The sequence below is a fragment of the Medicago sativa genome, chromosome 4 (assembly GCF_051527215.1).
Source record: "Medicago sativa cultivar Bolivia chromosome 4, Bolivia_mono, whole genome shotgun sequence".
NCBI lineage: Eukaryota > Viridiplantae > Streptophyta > Magnoliopsida > Fabales > Fabaceae > Medicago > Medicago sativa.
In genome coordinates, this window is record NC_140752.1 from 12099744 (window position 1) to 12121031 (window position 21288).

General features: G+C 31.2%; 1 protein-coding gene and 2 long non-coding RNA genes across 3 annotated transcripts; all 3 read right to left on the reverse strand.

Moving 5' to 3' along the window:
* Positions 1–2924: 2924 nt before the first annotated feature.
* LOC146926365 (trihelix transcription factor GT-3b-like) lies at positions 2925–5474 on the reverse strand. The gene is made up of 2 exons (XM_085758740.1): positions 4983–5474; positions 2925–3800 (listed from the first exon to the last, which is right to left on the reverse strand). The coding sequence occupies exons 1-2, from the start codon at positions 5277–5279 to the stop codon at positions 3267–3269; spliced, it is 831 nt and encodes a 276-aa protein (XP_085614866.1). The 5' UTR covers positions 5280–5474; the 3' UTR covers positions 2925–3266.
* A 7741-nt stretch (positions 5475–13215) lies between these two features.
* Positions 13216–13754, reverse strand: LOC146926366 (uncharacterized). The gene is made up of 2 exons (XR_015034100.1): positions 13615–13754; positions 13216–13442 (listed from the first exon to the last, which is right to left on the reverse strand). It is a non-coding gene; the product is annotated as an uncharacterized LOC146926366 (long non-coding RNA).
* A 3743-nt stretch (positions 13755–17497) lies between these two features.
* LOC146926367 (uncharacterized) lies at positions 17498–18068 on the reverse strand. The gene is made up of 2 exons (XR_015008120.1): positions 17868–18068; positions 17498–17769 (listed from the first exon to the last, which is right to left on the reverse strand). It is a non-coding gene; the product is annotated as an uncharacterized LOC146926367 (long non-coding RNA).
* Between the last annotated feature and the right edge of the window lie 3220 nt (positions 18069–21288).

Sequence of the window (21288 nt, forward strand, 5' to 3'; positions counted from 1 at the left end):
TGCTTAGGCTTTATACTTAGAAAAAAAAATCTTTTTTCAAACAAATGTGAACAACTTCACTCAAATCATTTTCTCAATAAACCTTGGGATCAAAATCCCATTGATCTTCTTTTCATTTTCTTAATCAAATTTTAAATGAATTTTAATCATACTTAGACCATTTTGCAATTGACTAATTCCACCTCACTTTTTTTTTATAATCTCATGCCCTTGAGGCCTCTTTCTATTCTTCAAAATCCCATTTTCAAACTTAAAATCAACCAACAAAAACAAAAACATTTTGGAAAGAGAACTACGGTGGATTTGATCCCTTAAACGGGTACGTAGGCAAGGAACAAAATTCCTTCAATTCAAATAAAATAAAAATTCAAACACATTCTTCTCCCTCCAATTCTTCACTTAGAATACCTTTAGGTTTAAATAAACACTTTCAAAATAGCATTTAAAAATAAAGCGCGCGCGTAGAAATTAAAGACGGTTCCTATAGGATACTATAGTCGTTATGGGTGCCTAACACCTTCCCGTAGCGAAAACAACTCCCGGACCTCGATTCTCAAGGGTTTTGCTTACTTTTTCCCTTCCCAAGAAAAAATAAGATATCACCGGTTAAAAAGGTTCAAACGTAATCGATGTTTGACACCCGAAAAACCAAGATAAAACATAGTGGAACAGAGAGCTGCTCTCTCTCCCCATACTAGGTCAGTATTGGACCGAACTGGGTAAACCAATTTTTGTGTGTTCTCCATCTCTTTCTCTTTTGTTGTTATATCTTTTGCTTGTGTTTATAACCGTCACCCATGTTATTTTGGTTGCTTGATTAATTTGCTCCACTCATCAAATATTTTATTGGTGTAATTTTTAAACAAATTCACAACACTGGCGATAACCCAACATAAACACCTACCATATTCAACATATATACAAATGTGCAAGGACAAGCAAAACATATAGTTATCTTTTCTGCTAAAAGGAACATACGAATTACCAGAATCTAAGATAAGGTATTAGTATCAAAGTCGATGTAATGATGTCAATTACAAAATATTAACATTAGATAGGATGTATTAATTTAGATGAGGAATTTTTATCAAAGCATATGTCACGTCGATTTGTTTTCATCTTTGCATTAAATACCATAAACTCACAGTCTAGCTTTGTTTATTAGGTCATAGATGAAGTTTTTTCTAGCTATTTGAACCATATAACCGGTTGAGCACTTCTTTATGCAATTTTCCTATTATTATTTTATTATACTCGTTTTTAATGCTTTTTTATACATTTAAGAATATGTTAATCAATGTATGCATTGAATGGCTATTAACCCTAGATTTCGATCCACAAAGTGTTCAAACGGTTATAATTTTAGAGATTTGAGACATTTTATTATCGCATTTGTGACATTTTATTTGATGTTCTTAAAAACCTTTGATGATCACACAAACTCACCTAAGACATTAGGGATTTGTGATAAAAAAAATAGTGTTAAGCACCAAGACATTATGACCTAATAGCCTTTCTTTCATGATTTATTCAAAACATAATTGGATCACAAACCACTTTATGTCATGTGCATTCCACCCCAATTTTACAAATCCTAACTATAATTATTGATCAATGAATTGATATTTTAAAATCTATGCAGAGACGAATCTTATAAATATTAATACTTGAACGACGTACAATTTAGTGTACTTGATAAGTTGCCCATCATGGTACCCCAACATCACTCAACACATATCATTAATCCACAATAAAATCCTTTTAATTGAATAACCTTAAGCCCAAACATCAAATAGTGGAAATAATTTATAATAGAAATATAAACAAGTTTGATAAAGTGAAATAATAATCCTAACCCAATGTCACATATAATTTTTTTTTGACAAGGATTCCTTAAATAAAAAATATGTTCAACAATTACGTCGACATGAAGAAAACTATAAAGTTTGAAAATAAATTTTTTTCAATTACTTTAAGAACTTTAAGGGTCACCTGCAATTGGAGGCACTTATGTGTCCATCGCAAGCGCCATAAAAAACAACGAGGGGGAAGTTTCAAAATTATAAAATAGGATAATAAAATTTAAAACGAATACACAAGTAGCAAATATGAAAACATGTCACAATCATAAACATAATATCAAGATCCTTAACAATTCATTGACACAGGGCAATCTACATAATTCACAATGAATCAACCACAAGACACTAATGTTTTGCATGAGATATACTCTCTACTTCTTCAATGTTTGGTACCATCTATTCCGAAGTACTTAGTAAGGATGTCATGAAACTATGCCACCACTATAGTTAGGGTACACACTACACATGTGTTGCATGGTAGATTTCAACATTTGGGAATTATTCACTTAGTAATTCCCCCTCGATGTACCTTTGGTTTATATCGAGGTTCTTACTCAAGGGGTAGTCACATTTTATAGTGCACATTTCACACTATTTATTATCAAGGTTCACATCAATAGTCCAATTTAAACAAATCTCAATAGTTCATATATGTGTAACCGTGATAACAAGCCAGGTTCACACAATAGAGAATCAACCACGTAATACATTCAAGTAGGGTTCATGTTCCCTCTCCCTCTCCCCCTCCTCTCTCTCTCTCTCTCTCTCTCTCTCTCACACACACACACACACATCTCCCTCTCCTCTCTCATATGTTTCCAATATGTCTCCTATTTCTCTCTTTCACATCTCTCTATCTCGTCTATCTCTCTCTACATATCCCTTTTTCTTTATATAAAGGTTATGGTCGTAAAAGTCATACTATTTTATCCGGTGCATAGACATATCAAATAAGGTGCACTACAAAATTAGTTGGCATGTACATCAATCATCAAACACGTACAAAAATTTGTCATGTCAATGAAACATATCCTTAAAATAATTAAAAAGAAACCTGCAAAGTATCCCAAAAAAATGAATAGATTACAAAAAAATAAAAATACATCAGATAAATAAAAAAACTTAGAACAATATTTTAGAACTCATGTTGTATCCTTGCTTAGTGCAGTAGTGTGTAACATTTTGCTTCTAATCCAGGTACACCTTCTGCCTGGATTATTGCGGTCAAAAACAAAAACTACCATATTAACTAAACTATATATATCCAAGACTTTAAATTATAAAATGCACCTACCATTGCAAATTTAGCCAAATCTACCCCTAAACTCTTGCAATCTATAAAATATTTAACCTATTTCAAAGATACAAACCTAATATTAATTCAAAACCTTAAGTTATACCTCTCTATTGTCTCTCTAACTTGTTTAATAGAGCTGTGATCAAAGCATCCCTCTTCTCAGCCCTAGCTTCTTCTCTTATACTCCTTTGTTCTTCCCTTTCTCTCCATCTTTGTTCCATCAATAACCTCTCATTCTCTAACACTTCCATTTGTTGTCTCCACTCCATCTCCCTCAACCTCCTTTCATTCTCTCTTGCTTCAAATGCTTCCATCCATTGTGCTTCAATTTGCAATTGTTGCCTCATGAAATCATCCAAAATTTCCTTCAAATTCCGGAAGAAACTTTTGCTACTACCGCTTTCGCTGTCTACCTTTGCTTTTTTCTTCTTTCTGCTGCTACCCTTTTGAGACACTGCTTCACTTTCTTCATTACCATCGTCTTCATCGTCATCGGTTGAAAGGTGCGTCGCCTTCTTCTTCGATCCTTCTTCAGCTTTAGTCCATAACATTCTTTGCATCCTTGCGGTGAAAATTGTTTGAAGTTCATTGTAAAATGGAAATTGTTGTTTCAACACTTCTGTCTCCAGTGTTTCACATCCCTTTTACATGTCAAAAAATAAATGTACCACCCTTAGCACATATAAAAACCTATAAAACCATGCAACAAAAATCTTAACTCGCTGCTAGAAAACAAATTAAATTAACGAAGAAAATAATTTTCCTCACCAAATTTTGTGATGAAGAAAATAATGATGAGTTTAGGTTTTTCATCTCTAATTTTTGTCACTGATTTTACTTTATGTGGTAACTATTGCAGTATACCGATATTAATTTTCTATATCACAAAATTATCAATAGAATGGTAATTTATAACCTTTGCTTACATTAACACTAATTAATCAGTCACAACTTCTCAAAACACCAATTAATCTTAACTATTTTATTGAGGTACATATATATACATACTAAATTTAAGTTGCAACATTATTTGCAGTGCGGCCTAACACATTTTGAGGCCTAAAACACGCTATAATATGAGGCATTTTTAATGAGAGTAATTAATATAAATTCATAGGTTTTATAAACAAAAACATCAAAATTAAAAAGAAAAATAAATATTGCATTATATAAGTGGAAGTGCCGTAAGTGCAGCACTGGCGGAAAAATAGTGCAGATTGTAAAGCTGTATGAGAAGTGTTGAACCCATGTTGTAAGTATCATAAAGTCTCGCGTCTACCATCTTTGCTTCATGACAAAGTTGTATAATTCATTTATTGTGTGACTTTTATTCGTTTGCATATATATATATACACACACACACACACACACATACATAAATTTGTCTATTGTGAGACTTTTATTCTAAGTCCAAAATCCGATGGCCTAAAGCGAGGGCTTGGGTTGCCTTACCCTTAGGCCAGCCCTGATTATTTGATAAGAAATTTTTTGCAACATTTTATATTTCCCAGTTCTCACCTTATGATATTTAGTAGACTAATGTTTATCCATATGCTTGGCGTGACAATTTTTAAAAAAAGTGATTGATTAATTAACAATAAGAAAAGGGATTTAATAGTGTGATTTTTCAAGACTTTGATTCACATGCACAACAATTATATATGAATTTTTTCATGTAAATCATGTATCCAACTGGGGAACTTAGATCATAGCAAGAAGTAACTTAGATCTATTTCAAAGATTGATCTTTCTTCACAATTATTTTTTCATACGCATCAACTTCAAACCAAATATGAAATATATGAATAAAATTTTGAACATACCTTATATCGAGTAACAAGGTTTTTCCACTTGCACTTACACTGTTCTGCACTTCTATGGTAACCCTTTTCCTTCATATGGTTGGAAATAACTTCCCACAATTGTTTGTTCCTTTTAGTCTCCATGAAAGTTTGATCAAGCTCCGCTCGAATCATCAGAAACTCCCTCGTCTCTTGTATGCTCCACTGAGGAAACCTATCAGAAACATCAACAACGTTAATAGTGTTATTTATATTCTGATGAAATTGTTGTTGTTGATGTTGTCTTTGGTTTTTGTGATGGAATTGATGCCCTTCCATTGAAATTGAAGTTGAATGAGAAAAAGAAAAAGAAAAGAAAGGTTTCTAGAAAGAAAGAAAAGAAGATAAATCTCTCTGATTACAAGGTAAAATTAAGATGAGATTTTTCTTTTGGGGTATGATTGATACGGTGAAAGAAAAGAAGAGAAAGTAAAAGAAAGATTTTATATGTGATTGGTGTGAACACATGACGCAGTTTGTGATGTGAATGGCTTGAGACGGAAAAGGAGAGATTTGCTTTGGTAGGACACTCTTTTTCTATTTCTAGATATTGTACGGTTTATTCTCCTTTGTTTTTTTAAGGAAATATTATACTTTAATTACATGAAAATATAGATGAGAAGAAACATGCAAGATAATTAATGAAGAAGTACACCACTTTGTGATGATTTTTTTTGGTTACCACTTAATTAATCTACGTGTGACTTAACAATATATTAATGATGATAATGTATCAAAAAAGAGTTTACCAATAATAAAGAAACTTTCTTGTCAAAAAAATAATAAAGATACTCTTTAAAAATGGATTGGGTCAAGTTGATCTTTGTTATGATTTGATACAATTTCAAAAACTAGAGCTTATTTTTAAGCTTATGATCCATTTATCCATCATAAGCTAACTAATCGATATACACTTTCTAGTTACTATATATTAGGATATATTAGGGTTAAATATGTTTTTGGTCCCTATAAAATTGGGAACTTTTAAGTTTAGTCTTTACTTAATTTTAATAGTTCTTTTAGTCCCTAATTTTTTTTTCTGCACTCAATATTAGTCCCTCCTCAATTCAAATTTGTTTTTAATAGTTCTTTTAGTCCCTAATTTTTTTTTCTGCACTCAATATTAGTCCCTCCTCAATTCAAATTTGTTTAATTTATGCTTAAACTCTTGAGTTTTTGAACAATTTTTTGAAGACGTGTTAAGAACATTACTAAAAGCTCCTCTGCAAAAAATTGTCGTAAAATTTGATTTCTATGTCCAGATTTTGTTAATTTTATCTTTAACTTTTGTTGTTTTAAAAATTCATATTTAATTCGTTTCATGTTAAAAAAATTTAAATTTTAGTAAATGAATCTTTCATAGTGTTCTAAACGTGTCTCAAAAAATCGTTCAAAAATTTAAGAGTTTAAGGATAATTAAACAAACTTTGTTGTAACAAGGACTAAAATTAGAAGTAATTTTTTTTGTAGGGACTAAAAAACCTATTAAAATTAAGTAAGGACTAAACTTAGAAGTTCCCAATTTTATAGGGACCAAAAACATATTTAACCCTTACTATTGTAGGCAAACAATTATTTTTTTAATTGACGTATGTGGTATATAATATAGATCGCATATTTCATTTATTGAATAAACCAAGATAATAAAATTTTGCTTATAATAGTGATAGGAGGACGGACTAGTTATACACTAATTTCTTTTTAGGAATTATGCACTAATCTTTTGTGGGTGGTGGTCGGGGGTATAAACCCCAAACCTTACATATATTATGCATTGTCACTAAGGCTAAGCTCACGACGACCACTAATCTTTTGTTTAGAAGTATATGCACTAATCTTTAATTTTTTTTCTTTATAAATAAATTGTCACAATATTATTTTTTAATCTTATTTCTTTATTTTATTGTATCGTGTATAATTTTTGTAATGAATTAATTCACTTGTGACGCACACAACACAAGACTCACAGTGGTTTCAGTTTATTCTGATCTGTCTACGCGTAACTGTGTTCCACTTTTGTTTAAGTGTTCCCATTGTTGCGTCTACGCATCGTCACGCTGACCCATACTATCACATTTATTCTTCTTGTTGACCATTTTCACCACATTACTTGGATAGGAATCTTTTTCCTTCATATATTCTTTCTAAATTCTATTTTTTGACTGATTTCTTTTCAAATTCCTAATTTCCTGTTTAACCGTTGGTACTCATTAATTATTAAGTTATGTTAACAGATGTTTTAAAGACACTTATTAACGATTAAAAAATAAAAATAATTGATAAATTTTATTGTTTCAATATATTGAATACACAATTTTTAAGATAAAATTTTCACTTTAAACTTATAAATAAGTGTCCTAAAGATACTTGTTAGCATTTCCCATAATAATTTACTATTAAGGGAAATACATAATTAAATTTATCCACTAAAAATAAAAGCCAAATTTACTATTTTTTCTAATGTTTACTCTGTCGCTTTTCATAAGACTATTTTACAAAAATTACGGGTATTAAAAAAAGTTGTTAAAGTAATAAATTTGTCAGGATGTTTTACCAAATTATCCTTTATTTATAGATATATTTAATAATTTTTTCATATTTCAAGATACATTAATAGTAATAATATGGGGTATATTTGAAAAATAATAAATATTAAATGCATCTAAAAATTTGTAGATGATTTTTTTTTAGACATATTGTAGATAATTTATATGCATGGACAAAACCTTTTTTAAAATTAACCTTTTTTTAACCCTTTTTCATTTATCTGTGGATCCTTCCTAATAGTTTCTCTTGTAGTTTCTAGGTTTATAATTACCTCCCGTGGTCTGACTCCCCTCCACCTGATCTACTCTCTTAACTACATAACCCACATGTCTTCTCCCTACATGCCTAAACTACCTAAGTCTAGTTTCTCTATAATTCCCTTGGTTATCTTCTAAATCATTAGAAGCAACTACTGCTTATGAAGTTCTTGAGGTCAAGGTTAAACCTTCATCTTCCAATAAGAGAAAGGTCATTGAAGTTAAGAAGCCCAAAGCACCTTCTTCAAGGAAAAGAAAGCAACCTCCAGTTCCATCTTCTTAAGTTCAGAAGATGAAGAGAACTTTAATAACAATTGGGCTAATAGGCCAGTTGTAGAGGGAAAAGTCTATGACTTTGAAAGGTTGCCAAGTGTAAGGTGGAACATCCTTGATCTCATTAACCACAATGAATGGACCCCAATGATGCATATTAGAAAACCATACTACCTAACTCTTGTGAGAGCATTCTATCGGAATGTTGAGTTAAATGTAGAAGAAGTCACTCTCATAATAAACTTCAAAGGAAATGAGATCAAAATCAATTTTGAGGTGCTTAGCAAAATCCTAAAGGTTCCAAATTTTGGTGAAAGATACTCTTATGAGGACTAGTTCTCACAAGTTAAGATGAACAAAGAAGATGTTGTCTCAAAGCTTCTTAAGAATCTAGAAGGAAAAAAGAATTCCTCAAACATTCAAGACCTGTCAAAAATCCTTCACAATATGTGCATGCATTCTCTACTTCCCAGGTTAGGAAGTTTTAAGAACATCACAAATGTTGACCTCTGCATCATCTACCATTTGACGAAGAAGTTGCTGCTCAATCTTAACCATCTTATTGTCTTGTACATGGTAAGAGCTGTAACAAAAAAGAAGATAAGCTCTACATTTCCATATGGGATGCTACTGACACTGATTTTTAAGGATTTCAAAATGCCTTATAAGGATGAAGAATCTATATGAGTACAATTATTTGATAAGAGAAATCTTTCCAATTTAAGGATCTTTGAGGCTGAAACTTTGAAGGAAGTGTACTTGCAATGAGTATGATTTATCAGACTAGGGTTAATCTGTTTAGGTAATGCCTTGAGAATGCTCTCAAGGTTAGTATTTATAGTCATAGACGGGTTGGATAAACCCACTAACTTAGGCGTTAAGTTACTTAGAATTGGATAAGCATCAAGGTTTCTAGCTGCTTCTAGAATGTGTTATTGGCAGTGCCTGTACAGGCACCGTCCTAGGCTATTTCGACCCTTAAAAAAGGTGCTTATGTTTATTTGAGCCCTTATGAAGGGCAGTGTGTCCTTTATCTGGGTTTCCCCGATCCAGGAAGCTTGCAGTGTCAAGGGAAAGAAGAAAGCAAGAAGTAATCCTCTACTTCTTCCAAACCGATCAAGGCTTTCGCTAAGAGAAAGAGAAGTGAACCAGTTCATAAAAGAAATGTGATGCCATTTTTCTCCGGTGAGGAATCAGCTCAAAAGGAAGTTGAAGAAGACAAGAAAAAGGAAGAGAAAGAAGAATAATAGAAAGTTGAAGAACCCAAGGAAGGTTCTAAGCAAGATGAACATTCTGAAGATCAAAATGAGATGGATGAGGAAAGACAACCAGAAGAAAGGATAACCCAAGAAGAATGCACTGCTCCTGATGTCCCAAACCGATACCATTAATGTGGATATCATTGATACTTCAACTGGAAAATCTGTAAAGAAAGACCAAGGAAAATTGTCTGCATATAAAGCTCATGATAACGCTAAAGCTTATGTAGAAAGGTTGGAATCCTTCATGGGAGAAGAATCCTCTCAACCCGTTGAAGGTGAACAAACAAAGAAAGATAAATTTGATGATGTCGACATCATCAGAAGCTTGAAATTTGAAAGAAGCCTTGAAGAAAATAAGACCATAACTCCCGAAGACAAGCTAGACATTGACCGTGGTGAAGTGATACTGTGGAAAATGCCATATATGAAGAGCAGGAAGTGGTAAGTGCATCTTTTGATGAGGATGAAGAGGAGACAAATTCTCCTATCAAAACTCCATAAGAAGAGAAGAAGGAAAAAGCTCATGTTAAAGCAGCTCCAAGTAAGTCTTAAAACATTCATATCCATCCAACTCCACAAGATTCTTTCAACCAACATGTGTTTGAAAAATCCTCATATTATTCATTCAGAACCCATGGTGCAAGTCCACCAATCTAAAATACCACACTTCAACTCAATTTCCATACATTTTGTATCGTTTTCATTTGAGTAGTTGTAACTCAACTTTATCCTAAATCATACAACTTCATAAGCTTTTTGAGTCTTTCTAACGAGAAATCATGTAAATCGGCAAAACCAGACATCAATTAAAGGATCGAGGATATGAAGATATCATAATAGGTTTTTTTGAGTCTTAGTAGGTCTTTGAAGTTAATACAAGTTGAAGAAAATTCATTTCAAGTTCCAAGGCATTTCAAGACGGAAGAATGCTCGAAAAAGGGACAAAACTATAAAATTTGGACATGGGATATTGTCTGATGTGCCCTTGCGCTTAGCCATGCGTCCCTGCGCATGAGGCAGCCCTAACATGTGGTAAGGAACTACTATTTACTTGTTTTTCAAGATGAATCGATGGAAAATCCCAATTTTCTTCTCTTAATACCTAAATAATGATGTACTATAAATAGAAACCTTTGCACACTCTTTTATTTAATCAGAAAGCTAGCAGTACAAGACAACGGTCAACCATTAGAGCTTCAAGGCAGAGGTTCTCCATCATTTTCTTGTTCTTTCTAGGGTATGTTTTTCTATTGTTTTGTAATGAGGTTTGTTGCCATGTGCAACTAAACCTCTTTGATTAGGGTCCCACGGCGAATCCCTTCTTATTTGTTGGATTCAATAAATAATTTTTTTTATTCAGTTTATGATTCAAGTGTCTGATTTAATTTGTATATGTTCCTTTTTATACCATATCTTAGATGGAGCATATTAGGATTGACAACTCTAATTCCGTTCGAACCAGGAAGTAGTAAATTTCTTATTGTCTAAATTAAATTATTTTAATCAAATCCACTTATCTGACATTTGGTTTTTCCCTCGTAATTTGGTTGAAATTTTTGATAAGATACCCAATGTCTTTATCTCAAAAAAAATTTCTTTAATTTAATATGTATGTTGTCTGGCCTAATTGGCTTGTCATTATTCATCCTTTTCAACATTTTTTTTGTTTACCTGATGTTCTTAAATCTGGCAAAATTACTTATAATTTTGGTCATCCTCTCTAATGCCTAGTTTATCTGTCTCTAATAAGATCTCATATCCCTCAATTATGAAGTTATGGAAATCCTTATTCCATCCATTCTTTACATTTTTTTTTTTATGAACCAAAATTTTACATTCTTCATCTTTGATACACTTCACTTGACACAAGTATCTCTGCTTTCTTTCATGTACTTTACCACGCTTATATATATATATTCCCCTCCTTGGTGACTAAGTGTTGATAATAAAAAGAAGAAGAGAGATTACATGAGAAACAAGCTACCACTTTATAGCTCTGACTAACTTGCCACATAAGCTTGTGCGACTGTTAAGACAGTAAGAGAAGCAACGATAGAATACATTAGATCATGATAACTACTTTACAGCTGTGTTAGTTTATAAATAGAATTCACCACCATTTTAACAAACTCAATTCGATAGTAACAACTTTGCTTCATTATGTTCTCTATGCTTCCTATCAGAATTCATACTTTCACTTTCTTAATACTAAGGATTGATATGACCAGTTAAAAGCTTGGGTTATGACGAGTCACCGCTTTCTTGGCCTCTTTCTTAGCTTCCTTCACATTTTTACGCTTAAACCAAACTTTAAAACATTCCTTTTTTATTCTAACTTTACCTTGAACACTTTCTTTCTACCACCAAATTTATTTACCCTTTTGGGGCAAAAATCTTTTGATTCTCCTAACATTTCTTTTGCTACGTACTTTTGTTATATTGTAGTAATCTAGCACTAAAACTCACTCTCCATCAATGTATTCTAAAATATTTGAGCATTAAACCAACGCACAAATAATTAGAGTTATGATTGCATCTCATTATAGATGGTCTTATATTTAGGGACAAACACTTTATTTTGTAAATGATATTATAATTAGAGACGAAGAAAGTATTTACTATGTTTGTCATTCAAGGAAGTCAAAGAAGAAAATTATTTAAATTAAAGTGTGTGACAAGTCATAAACTTAACAACATTATAAAATAACATTCTTTAAAAAAAACATTATAAAAAAAGCATGGTTAAGACATGCAAATAAAATTTTAGGTTTAAAAGCAAATAAAATTACTCCCACCATCTCATCTCATTTTAATAGTTGTTTTAGAGTTACGTACAATTGTTAAGGAAATAGTTAGTTGAGTTGATTTTAATGGTAAATTTAGTACAATTTACTAAAATATCCTTATTAATTATTGTTAGTGGAGTAATTAAATGAAGTAGAATTAAATTAGGTTTAATTGCATGTTTGATTTTATTTTAGTTTTCAATTTGGTCTCTTATGTTTTAAAAGTTTCAAGCTAGTCCCTTACGTTTTAAAAGTTTCAAGTTAGTCCAAAACGTTACTCAAGTTAGAATAAGTTAGTCCCTTCTGTCACTTAACGTTTAAAGATTCAGGTTGACAATATGAATGATATAACTTAACTTATTTAGAAAATCAGCTTAAAACTTTTTTTAAATTTTTTTGGTTTTATTAAACTCAATATCATGTCGCGAAAGGGACTCACTTATTCCAATGTGAGTAACGTTTTGGACCAACTTGAAATTTTTAAAACGTAAAGGACCAACTTGAAACTTTTAAAACATAAGGGACCAACTTGAAAACTAAAATAAACATAAGGGATCAAACATGCAATTAAGCCATTAAATTATTAAGGGTATATTAGTGAAAAATAATAATAAATGTTGCATTGATATTCTGAAATGACAATTATTTTAAGACATAGAAAAAATGCTAAAGATAAAAGATGGAGTAACTATTTTTTTTGGCTTAATTGCAGTTTTAGCCCCCTAACTTTCCCAATGTTGCGATTTTGACCCCCTAAGAAAAAAAACTACAAAACCGCCCCCTAAGTTTTGCAACTGTAGCAGTTTTCGCCCCCAAGGCAAAAATAAAATAAAAAAAATTACACGTGGCACCTCACTTAGGGTGCCACGTTAGCGTAGACCGAGTCAAAATTGGCCTTGGGAGCCAAAACTGCAACAGTTGCAAAACTTAGGGGGCGGTTTTGTAGTTTTTTTCTTAGAGGGCCAAAATCGCAACTTTGAAAAAGTTAGAGAGCTAAAACTGCAATTAAGCTGTTTTTTTTTTTTTTTGAGGGGAAGATGGAGTAACTATTATAATTACTATCATCCACAATTACATTTCAGACAAAATATTGGGGAAGAAGAATTTATTATTAATATATCAGTGGCTTTAAGAACCCTTTTATAAGTATTCTATATGCAGAGATTTTAACTCAGTCCTTTGTGGTTACATTATCAATCTCTTATCACATAGTTGGAGGACGACGACAACGACATAAGCGATCAATACACACTGGAACAGTAGGATATACACACATACGCATCCTACAATCAAAATCTACCCTGCACCTTTTATGTGCTGTAATAAAAAAAAAGTAAGAATAAAATATTAAGGGGGGTGAAATATTTTGTATATATATAAGATAATAAAAAAAAAAACAAAAGTAAGAATAAAATATTAAGGGGGATGAAATATTTTGTATATATATAAGATAAACAAGAAAGTTCAAAAGGATACGGAAATAGCTTACCACTGACATCAGTTACAACAAGAAAAATGGAAATAAAGAGAATCAATAAATTAACATACTTAATAATTTTGACCATATTTTTTCTTGCAAGCCTGCAATAGAAGGAAATTTATTGATCACTTTATATGTTGTAAAAGTTCTACGTTTGGTTTCTTTGTTTCAATGATTTTTATTATTATTTTTGCACTTATTGGTTTTCAAGAAAACTTCTTAGAATTAAAATCATTATTAAACATATCATAGGTAGTTAATTAGTCAAAATTACATCTAGCTCAATAGAAAAAGGGCAACCTTTCCATTATTTTATTTTAGTTTCTTTTTAATTTCTATCCTTTTACGATAGATAGGGGCAAACAAAAATCCAAATACAAATTATAAAACTCAATAAAAAAAAACTCTTGAATTGTGTTTTTTTTTTAACTAGCAAAATATGTTGGTAGAAAATTGGATTTGGAAGCTTCTTATCAAGTGTAAGAAAACTCTTTTATTTGTAAATTCTTATAAGCTTCTTTGAGTTGTGATCGAGCATTTGGAAGTCTCTTGCTTGTGTGCTTGAACATAGGAAGTCTCTTGGTTGTGTCCTTGAGCATTTGTAATCAGTTGTGATTATAGTGAAAATTCCTTGGAACAGCAAAATTATTTTGCGCGCACTCTCTCTCTCTCTCTCTCTCTCTCTCTCTCTCTCTCTCTCTCTCTCTCTCTCTCTCTCTCTCTCTCTCTCTCTCTCTCTCTCTCTCTCTCTCTCTCTGAGTCTAACCAATGCTAAAACACTTAGAAAAAATTGAAAAAGCCAACACAATGATCAACCCCCTCCTTGTATTTTTCTCACCTCCAAAATAAACGTTTATTCGCATGAGGTTTATGTCATTGGCTACCATATTAAGGCAGAAATATTTTTATTAGCGTTTAAAACAATTTTTTATCCCCAAAACAACATATTTTACATATCATAAACATTTTCTAAATATAGAAAGCATTTGAGCGGTGAGAAACATTTTGCTAGGAACAAGTGGATTGAAATAACAACGACCTCTACTTATGATAAGAGAAATTTTGTAAGAAAGAAAAAAAAATATAAGAGAATAATTTATTCTTTAATGCGTATTTTATTAGGCATGACAACAAAACTCATACATGCGGGTACCCGTCCGAACCAAACCCAATTTGATAAGTTTTCCCCGTTTTGACTGAGTTTGGATATGGGTTTGGGTTTTTCCCGATTTCAAAACAAGGGTACGGGACGGGTAACAAGGATATAAGTACCCACCCCGAACCCATACACAAGCCTGTTCTGAATGTATAAATCAATTTATTATCCATTTTATATAAATAGAAACCCAAACCCTAAATCACTCCTCTCACACAGTCAGAGTCTCAATGTCTCAGATGACACTCACTTCTCAAAGTTCTATCTCTTCTCCTTCCATAACTCATACTCTCGGTCTTTCTCTTCCCTATCACCATAGCCATCAACTGTTATCATCACTTTGTAGGATAATGAATAAACAATATTTCTTTTTTTATTAAAAAATATTGTCCACAACGGGGAGGGGGGTGGGGTACGGGATACCTGAACCCGTCGGGGATGGGGATGAGATTCGATTTCTCATCCCTGTTGAATATGGGTAGTGTAACTGGTAAGTATATGAGAGTAGGGTATGGGGACGGGGAAGGTAAAACTTGTCCCCACCTTGCCCCATTGTAATGCCTAGGCTTTATGTAGTAATGTTTTAAGTAATTTTAGGCTATTTTGACGCGAAAATCAATTACCAAGGAATTTAGCACCGTGCCTCAATTTTAAAGCATAAATCATCAACATTTCAATTCACATAATTTCGTGGCGTGAAAGGAGTGAATCATGAAACGATTTGAAGGAGTGTCAAAATAAGATTTGAATTCTGAAACTAATCGTGATACAATATTGCTACATTGTGGCACAATGTTACACTGATGCTTCCTAACATATAAGACAAGTGAAGGATCACGCCACGATCTATGAGCATCATGACCCGATCTATAAATGTGACTTTAGATTTGTTCGGTTCGGTTTTGAAACTAAACCAGATTAGATCTAATATTTTTTCGATTTGGTTCGGTTGAATTTTTGGTTTCGTCAATTTTGCTTAAACCATTTACACCCCTAGTAGGAGCAGTTATCATAACATGAATGACAATTTTTTTAAAGAGAAGCTAAAATTATTATCATATAAAAAATTGCTAACATTGTAGCCATAAGTGCCGTAACAATGTTTTATTTCTCAAAATTGTGTTTACCACCATATTTTTTACCTGTACTCATGATAGTGGTCAAAAAATTTCCAATAACCATGTTGTTACTTGCCACGAGGAGGAAGGAAATCAAAGAGAAAAATAGAGTAACACCTCTCAATCCCAAAGAGGCTCTCTTGAGGGAGTCTTCCCTCTTCCACCGTTGTAGGATCCCGTAGTTAGTGCCACTAGTTGCCGGCTCCAGATTCATGTCTATTGTCTATATAGAATTATTACAAGAATTCAACATCTCTATTTGGTAATATATGACACTCTTTTGAATTCTCCTGTTTGAAATTTTATAATATCTCTTGCTTATAAATGCTAACCCGTCTCACTATACTTAACTTAATTTTAACCTAATTTTTCCCTCCACACTTTTGCATTTAATGTTTATCTAATGTAAAATAAAATTATGTTCCTAATTATATGCTATTTTTTTGGAAAGGAATAACCGTTAATCTGTCTCGCTATATCTCTTACTTATAAATGTTAACCCGTCTCGCTATACTTAATCTAATTTTTCCCTCCACGCTTTTGCATTTAATGTTTATCTAAAGTAAAATAAAATTATGTTCTTAATTATATGCTATTTTTTTTTTGGAAATCTCTTACTTATAAATGTTAATCCGTCTTGCTATACTTAACCTAATTTTAACCTAATTTTTATAAATTACTATACGACAATCATGACATTCATCTAAACTATTTTGTTACCTATTACCTTCAAATATTACCTTCGATATGACACGTACGTTAGCATGGGTCGATGGTCTAGTAATAATGAATTGATTGTAAGAATGTAATTCCAAGATTTCCTTTGATATGATTTGTGAATAATATACAACTATTGTCAATCTTATTTTGAAATTATATAATTGCTAATAAATATTTATTAGTCAAACATATAATAAATATAGACATATTCTAATATTGACGAACGAGAAATATTTAAAGAAGCAGAAGAAGGAGAGGCTCAAAACAAAGACAATGTTTGTGGAGTGTGTTTCCTTTGTTTTTATTTTGAAACCAATTCTTAGAGTGTAAGTTTAGTAGTAAAAATTTGATTTTGAAACCAATTCTAACTTTTTGGGTATAGCCAATCAAAAGGAAGAAAAAAATCAATAAAACAACAAAATACACCTTTTGATTAGATGGTCTTATATTTAGGAACAAAAACTTTATTCTTTAAATGATCATACAATTAGAGACGAAGGGAATAATTTCTATGCTTGCCAGTAGTTCAAAGGACAACATTATTTAAATTAAAGAGTGTGACAAGTCATAAACGTAACAACATTATAAAATAAACATTATTATAGCATGCAAATAAAATTTTAGGTTTAAAAGCAAATAAAATTGCTCCCTCAATCTCATTTTAATGGTTATTTTAGAGTTGTGCACGGCTATTAAAAAAATGTTTAGTTTAGTTGATTTCAATGGTAAAATTAATATATTTTACTAATATATCCTTATTAATTTTAGTTAGTAAAGTAGTTAAACGAAGTTGAATTAAATAATTAAGGATATATTAGTGGAAAAAAATGTTGCATTGATATTTTAAAATGACAATTATTTTTAGACATAGAAAAAAATACTAAAGATACAATTAAAATGAGGGGAGGAAGTAACTATTATAATTACTATCATCCACGATTACATTTCAAACAAAATAGTGGAGAAGAAGAATGTATTATTAATATATAAGTATTCCTTATGAGATTTTATAACTCCGTCCCTCTTGGTTACATTATAAAACTCTTATCACAAATTAGTTTTTTAATAGAGGATTGCGACAACGACAAAAGGGTTCAATACACACTGGAACAAGGGGATATGCACAACTACGAACTCTACAATCAAAATCTTCCTTACACCTTTTCTGTGCTGTAATCAAAAAAAGTAAGGAACAAATATTAAAGAGGATGAAATATTTTGTATATAAGATAAACAAGAAAGTTCAAAAGGATACGGAAATGACTTACCACTAACGTCAGTTACAACAAGAAAAATGGAAATAAAGAGGATCAATAAATTAACATACTTAATAATTTTGACCATATTTTTTCTCGTAAGTTTGCTATAGAAAGAAATTTATTAATCACTTTATATCGTAAAAGTTCTATGTTTTGTTTCTTTGTTTCAATGATTTTTATTATTTTTATTTTGCACTTGTTGGTTTTCAAGAAAAGGTCTTAGAATTAAAATGATTATTAAACATATCACAAGTAATCAATAAGTCAAAACTAAATCTAGCTCAATCGAAAAAGGGCAAACTTCCACTATTTTATTTTATTTTATTTTATTTTTAATTTCTATTCTTTTACGATAGATAGGGGCAAACAATACAATGAAATACAACAAAAATCCAAATACAAATTATAAAACTCAATAAAAAAACTGTTGAATTGTGCCCTTTTTTTTAAAAAAAAAAATAGCAAAATATATTGCTACAAAATTGGATTTGTACCATATCTCTAGAGTTTTGATGATAATAAATTATTAAAGAGTAATTGTATATGCTAATATATATTCAAGTGTGCAGGACCATTGACTAAAATTCATAGTATAAAATCAAGTTTTGATCCTGGAATAATATATGCAAGAGCATTTGGAAACTAGGGATACTAAAGATCTGCATCAGATTTTGAAGAACATCAGACTTTGAAGGCTACCAGACTATAAAGACCATCAGACTCTCAAAGACACAAGACTCTGAGGGACCCAGAATTCACGTCAGACCTTGTCTTCTTCTAAAGTTGTTTATATCAGATTCATATAGTACAATTTGTCTTCTTCTGATCATGTGCAAATACAAACAAAGAACTTAAAAGACAAAAGGAATGAACGGATAATTCCAGTTGCAATAAAAGAATTTCAAATGTCCCATCAGCATCCATATATGAAAATATTTCAACGTTCTTGATTGAAGCTTGTCGAAGCTTGTCAACGAATCTTAGTGCGACAACACCTCTCCAACGTCTCTCCAATCCTTGCTTATATAAGGAGCTGAAGACTTGAAGAAAAACAACAGGACTCTGCAATTTTAACTGTGCCCTTACTCTGTCAAATTTAAAAGCACATAGAGCACTTAAGAATTTCTTACTAAGTTCATATCTTAGAAATTCTATAGTCTTAAGAGTCGGTTCTGTTATGTAATTGTTTACACCTCAGATTGTATATCAAGTGTAAGAAAACTCTTTTATCTATAAACTCTTAGAAGTCTCTTTTAGTTGTGATTGAGCATTTGTAAATCTCTTGCATGTGTGCTTAAGCATAGGAAATCTCTTGGTTGTGTCCTTGAGTTTGTAATAAGTTGTGATTATAGTGAAAATCCCAAAAAGTTGCAAGGGGACTGGACCTGGATTGTAAGAGGAACCAATGTAGTTATTTTGCTCTCTCTCTCTCTCTCTCTCTCTCTCTCTCTCTCTCTCTCTCTATATATATATATATATATTAGTTTACACCGCTGCATTCAGACTCTAAGTCAGACTCTGAACAACTCTGACCAATGCTTAAACACTTAGAAAATTTTGAAAAAGCCAACACAATTCAACCCTCTTCTTGTGTTTTTTCACCTTCATAATTTTTTATTAGCGTTTTAAAACATTTTTTTATCCCCAAAACAACATATTTTACATAGCATAAACATTTTCTAAATATAGAAAGCATTTGAGCGGTGAGAAACATTTTGTTAAGAACAAGTTCATTGAAATAACATGACCTCTACTTATGATTTGGAGATAACAAAGAACATAGAGAAATTTTGTAAAAAAAAAAAAAAAACAAGAATATAAGAAAATAATTTATTCTTTAATGCATGCCTTATGTACTAAGGTTTTAAGTAGTTTTAGTCTATTTTGATGCCGAAAAGGATAGGAAAATCAATTATCAAGGATAGGAAGGCTCTGTTTGGTAAAATTAGTGGATAGCTGATAAACTAGCTGATAACTTTTAGCTGACAACTGATGACTGATAGCTTATAGCTGATGACTGATGACTGATGACTGATAGCTGATAAGCTAACTGAAGTGTTTGGTAAAAATAGCAGTTCAACTAGCTGATAAATGTAAAATGACATAAAGGGTATTCTTAATTCATAATAATATTTAAATATTTGTAATTTCGTAATCTAAATTTTTCTTTAAAAAATACTTTAAATTTATTAATTTAATCTATCCTTTGTATTATATATTAAATTAAATTTTATTTTATATTTATTTTCATTTAATGGTTTCTACTTTATAAAACGATTCAATGTAACAATAAACAAATACCGGAAAGTATTATTATTATTATATGTATTATGCATGATAAATGGACGTAAAGTAATTTCACTTAGATGAAAATAACAAAAAGTATAATTTCATTAAAATGTAACACAACTAATGCTATATTTTTGAAAGATTAATTAGAGAATAAAGAAAATTACTACTGAAAGTATAATGTTCCTGTGATTTTTCACCTTCATAATTTTTTATTAGCGTTTTAAAACATTTTTTTTATCCCCAAAACAACATATTTTACATAGCATAAACATTTTCTAAATATAGAAAGCATTTGAGCGGTGAGAAACATTTTGTTAGGAACAAGTTGATTGAAATAACATATGACCTCTACTTATGATTTGGTGATAACAGAGAACATAAGAGAAATTTTGTAAAAAAAAAAAAAAAAACAAGAATATAAGAAAATAATTTATTCTTTAATGCTGAAAAGGATAGGAAAATCAAAATATTTTCATGCCTTATGTACTAAGGTTTTAAGTAGTTTTAGGTTATTTTGATGCTGAAAAGGATAGGAAAATCAATTATCAAGGAATTTAGCATCGTGACACAATTTTAAAGCAAAAATTAACATTTGAATTCACATAATTTCGTGGCGCGAAAGGAATGAATCACGAAATGATTTGGGGGAGTGTCAAAACAAGATTTGAATTCTGAAACTAATTGTGACACGATATCGCTACATTGTGGCACAATGTTACATTGATGCTTCTCGACATAAAAGACAAGTGAAGGATAGCGCCACGATCTATGAGCATCATGACATGATCTATAAATGTAACTTTAGGTTGGTTCGGTTTGGTTTTGAAACTGAACCAGACAAGGCCTAATACTTTTTCGGTTTGGTTCGGTTAAATTTTTGGTTTGATTGATTTTGCTTAAACCGCTTACACCCCTAATTAGGAGGAGCCATCATGAATGTTAAGTTTTTTTAAAAGAGAAGCTAAAATTATCATCTAAAAGATGCTAACATTGTAGGTAAAGTGCCGTAATATTGTTTTATTTCTCAAAATTGTGTTTACCACCGTATTGTTTACCTGTACTCTTGATAGTGGTCAAAAATTTTCCAATCACCATGGTTGTTACTTGCCACGAGGAGGAAGTCAAAAATAAAATAGAG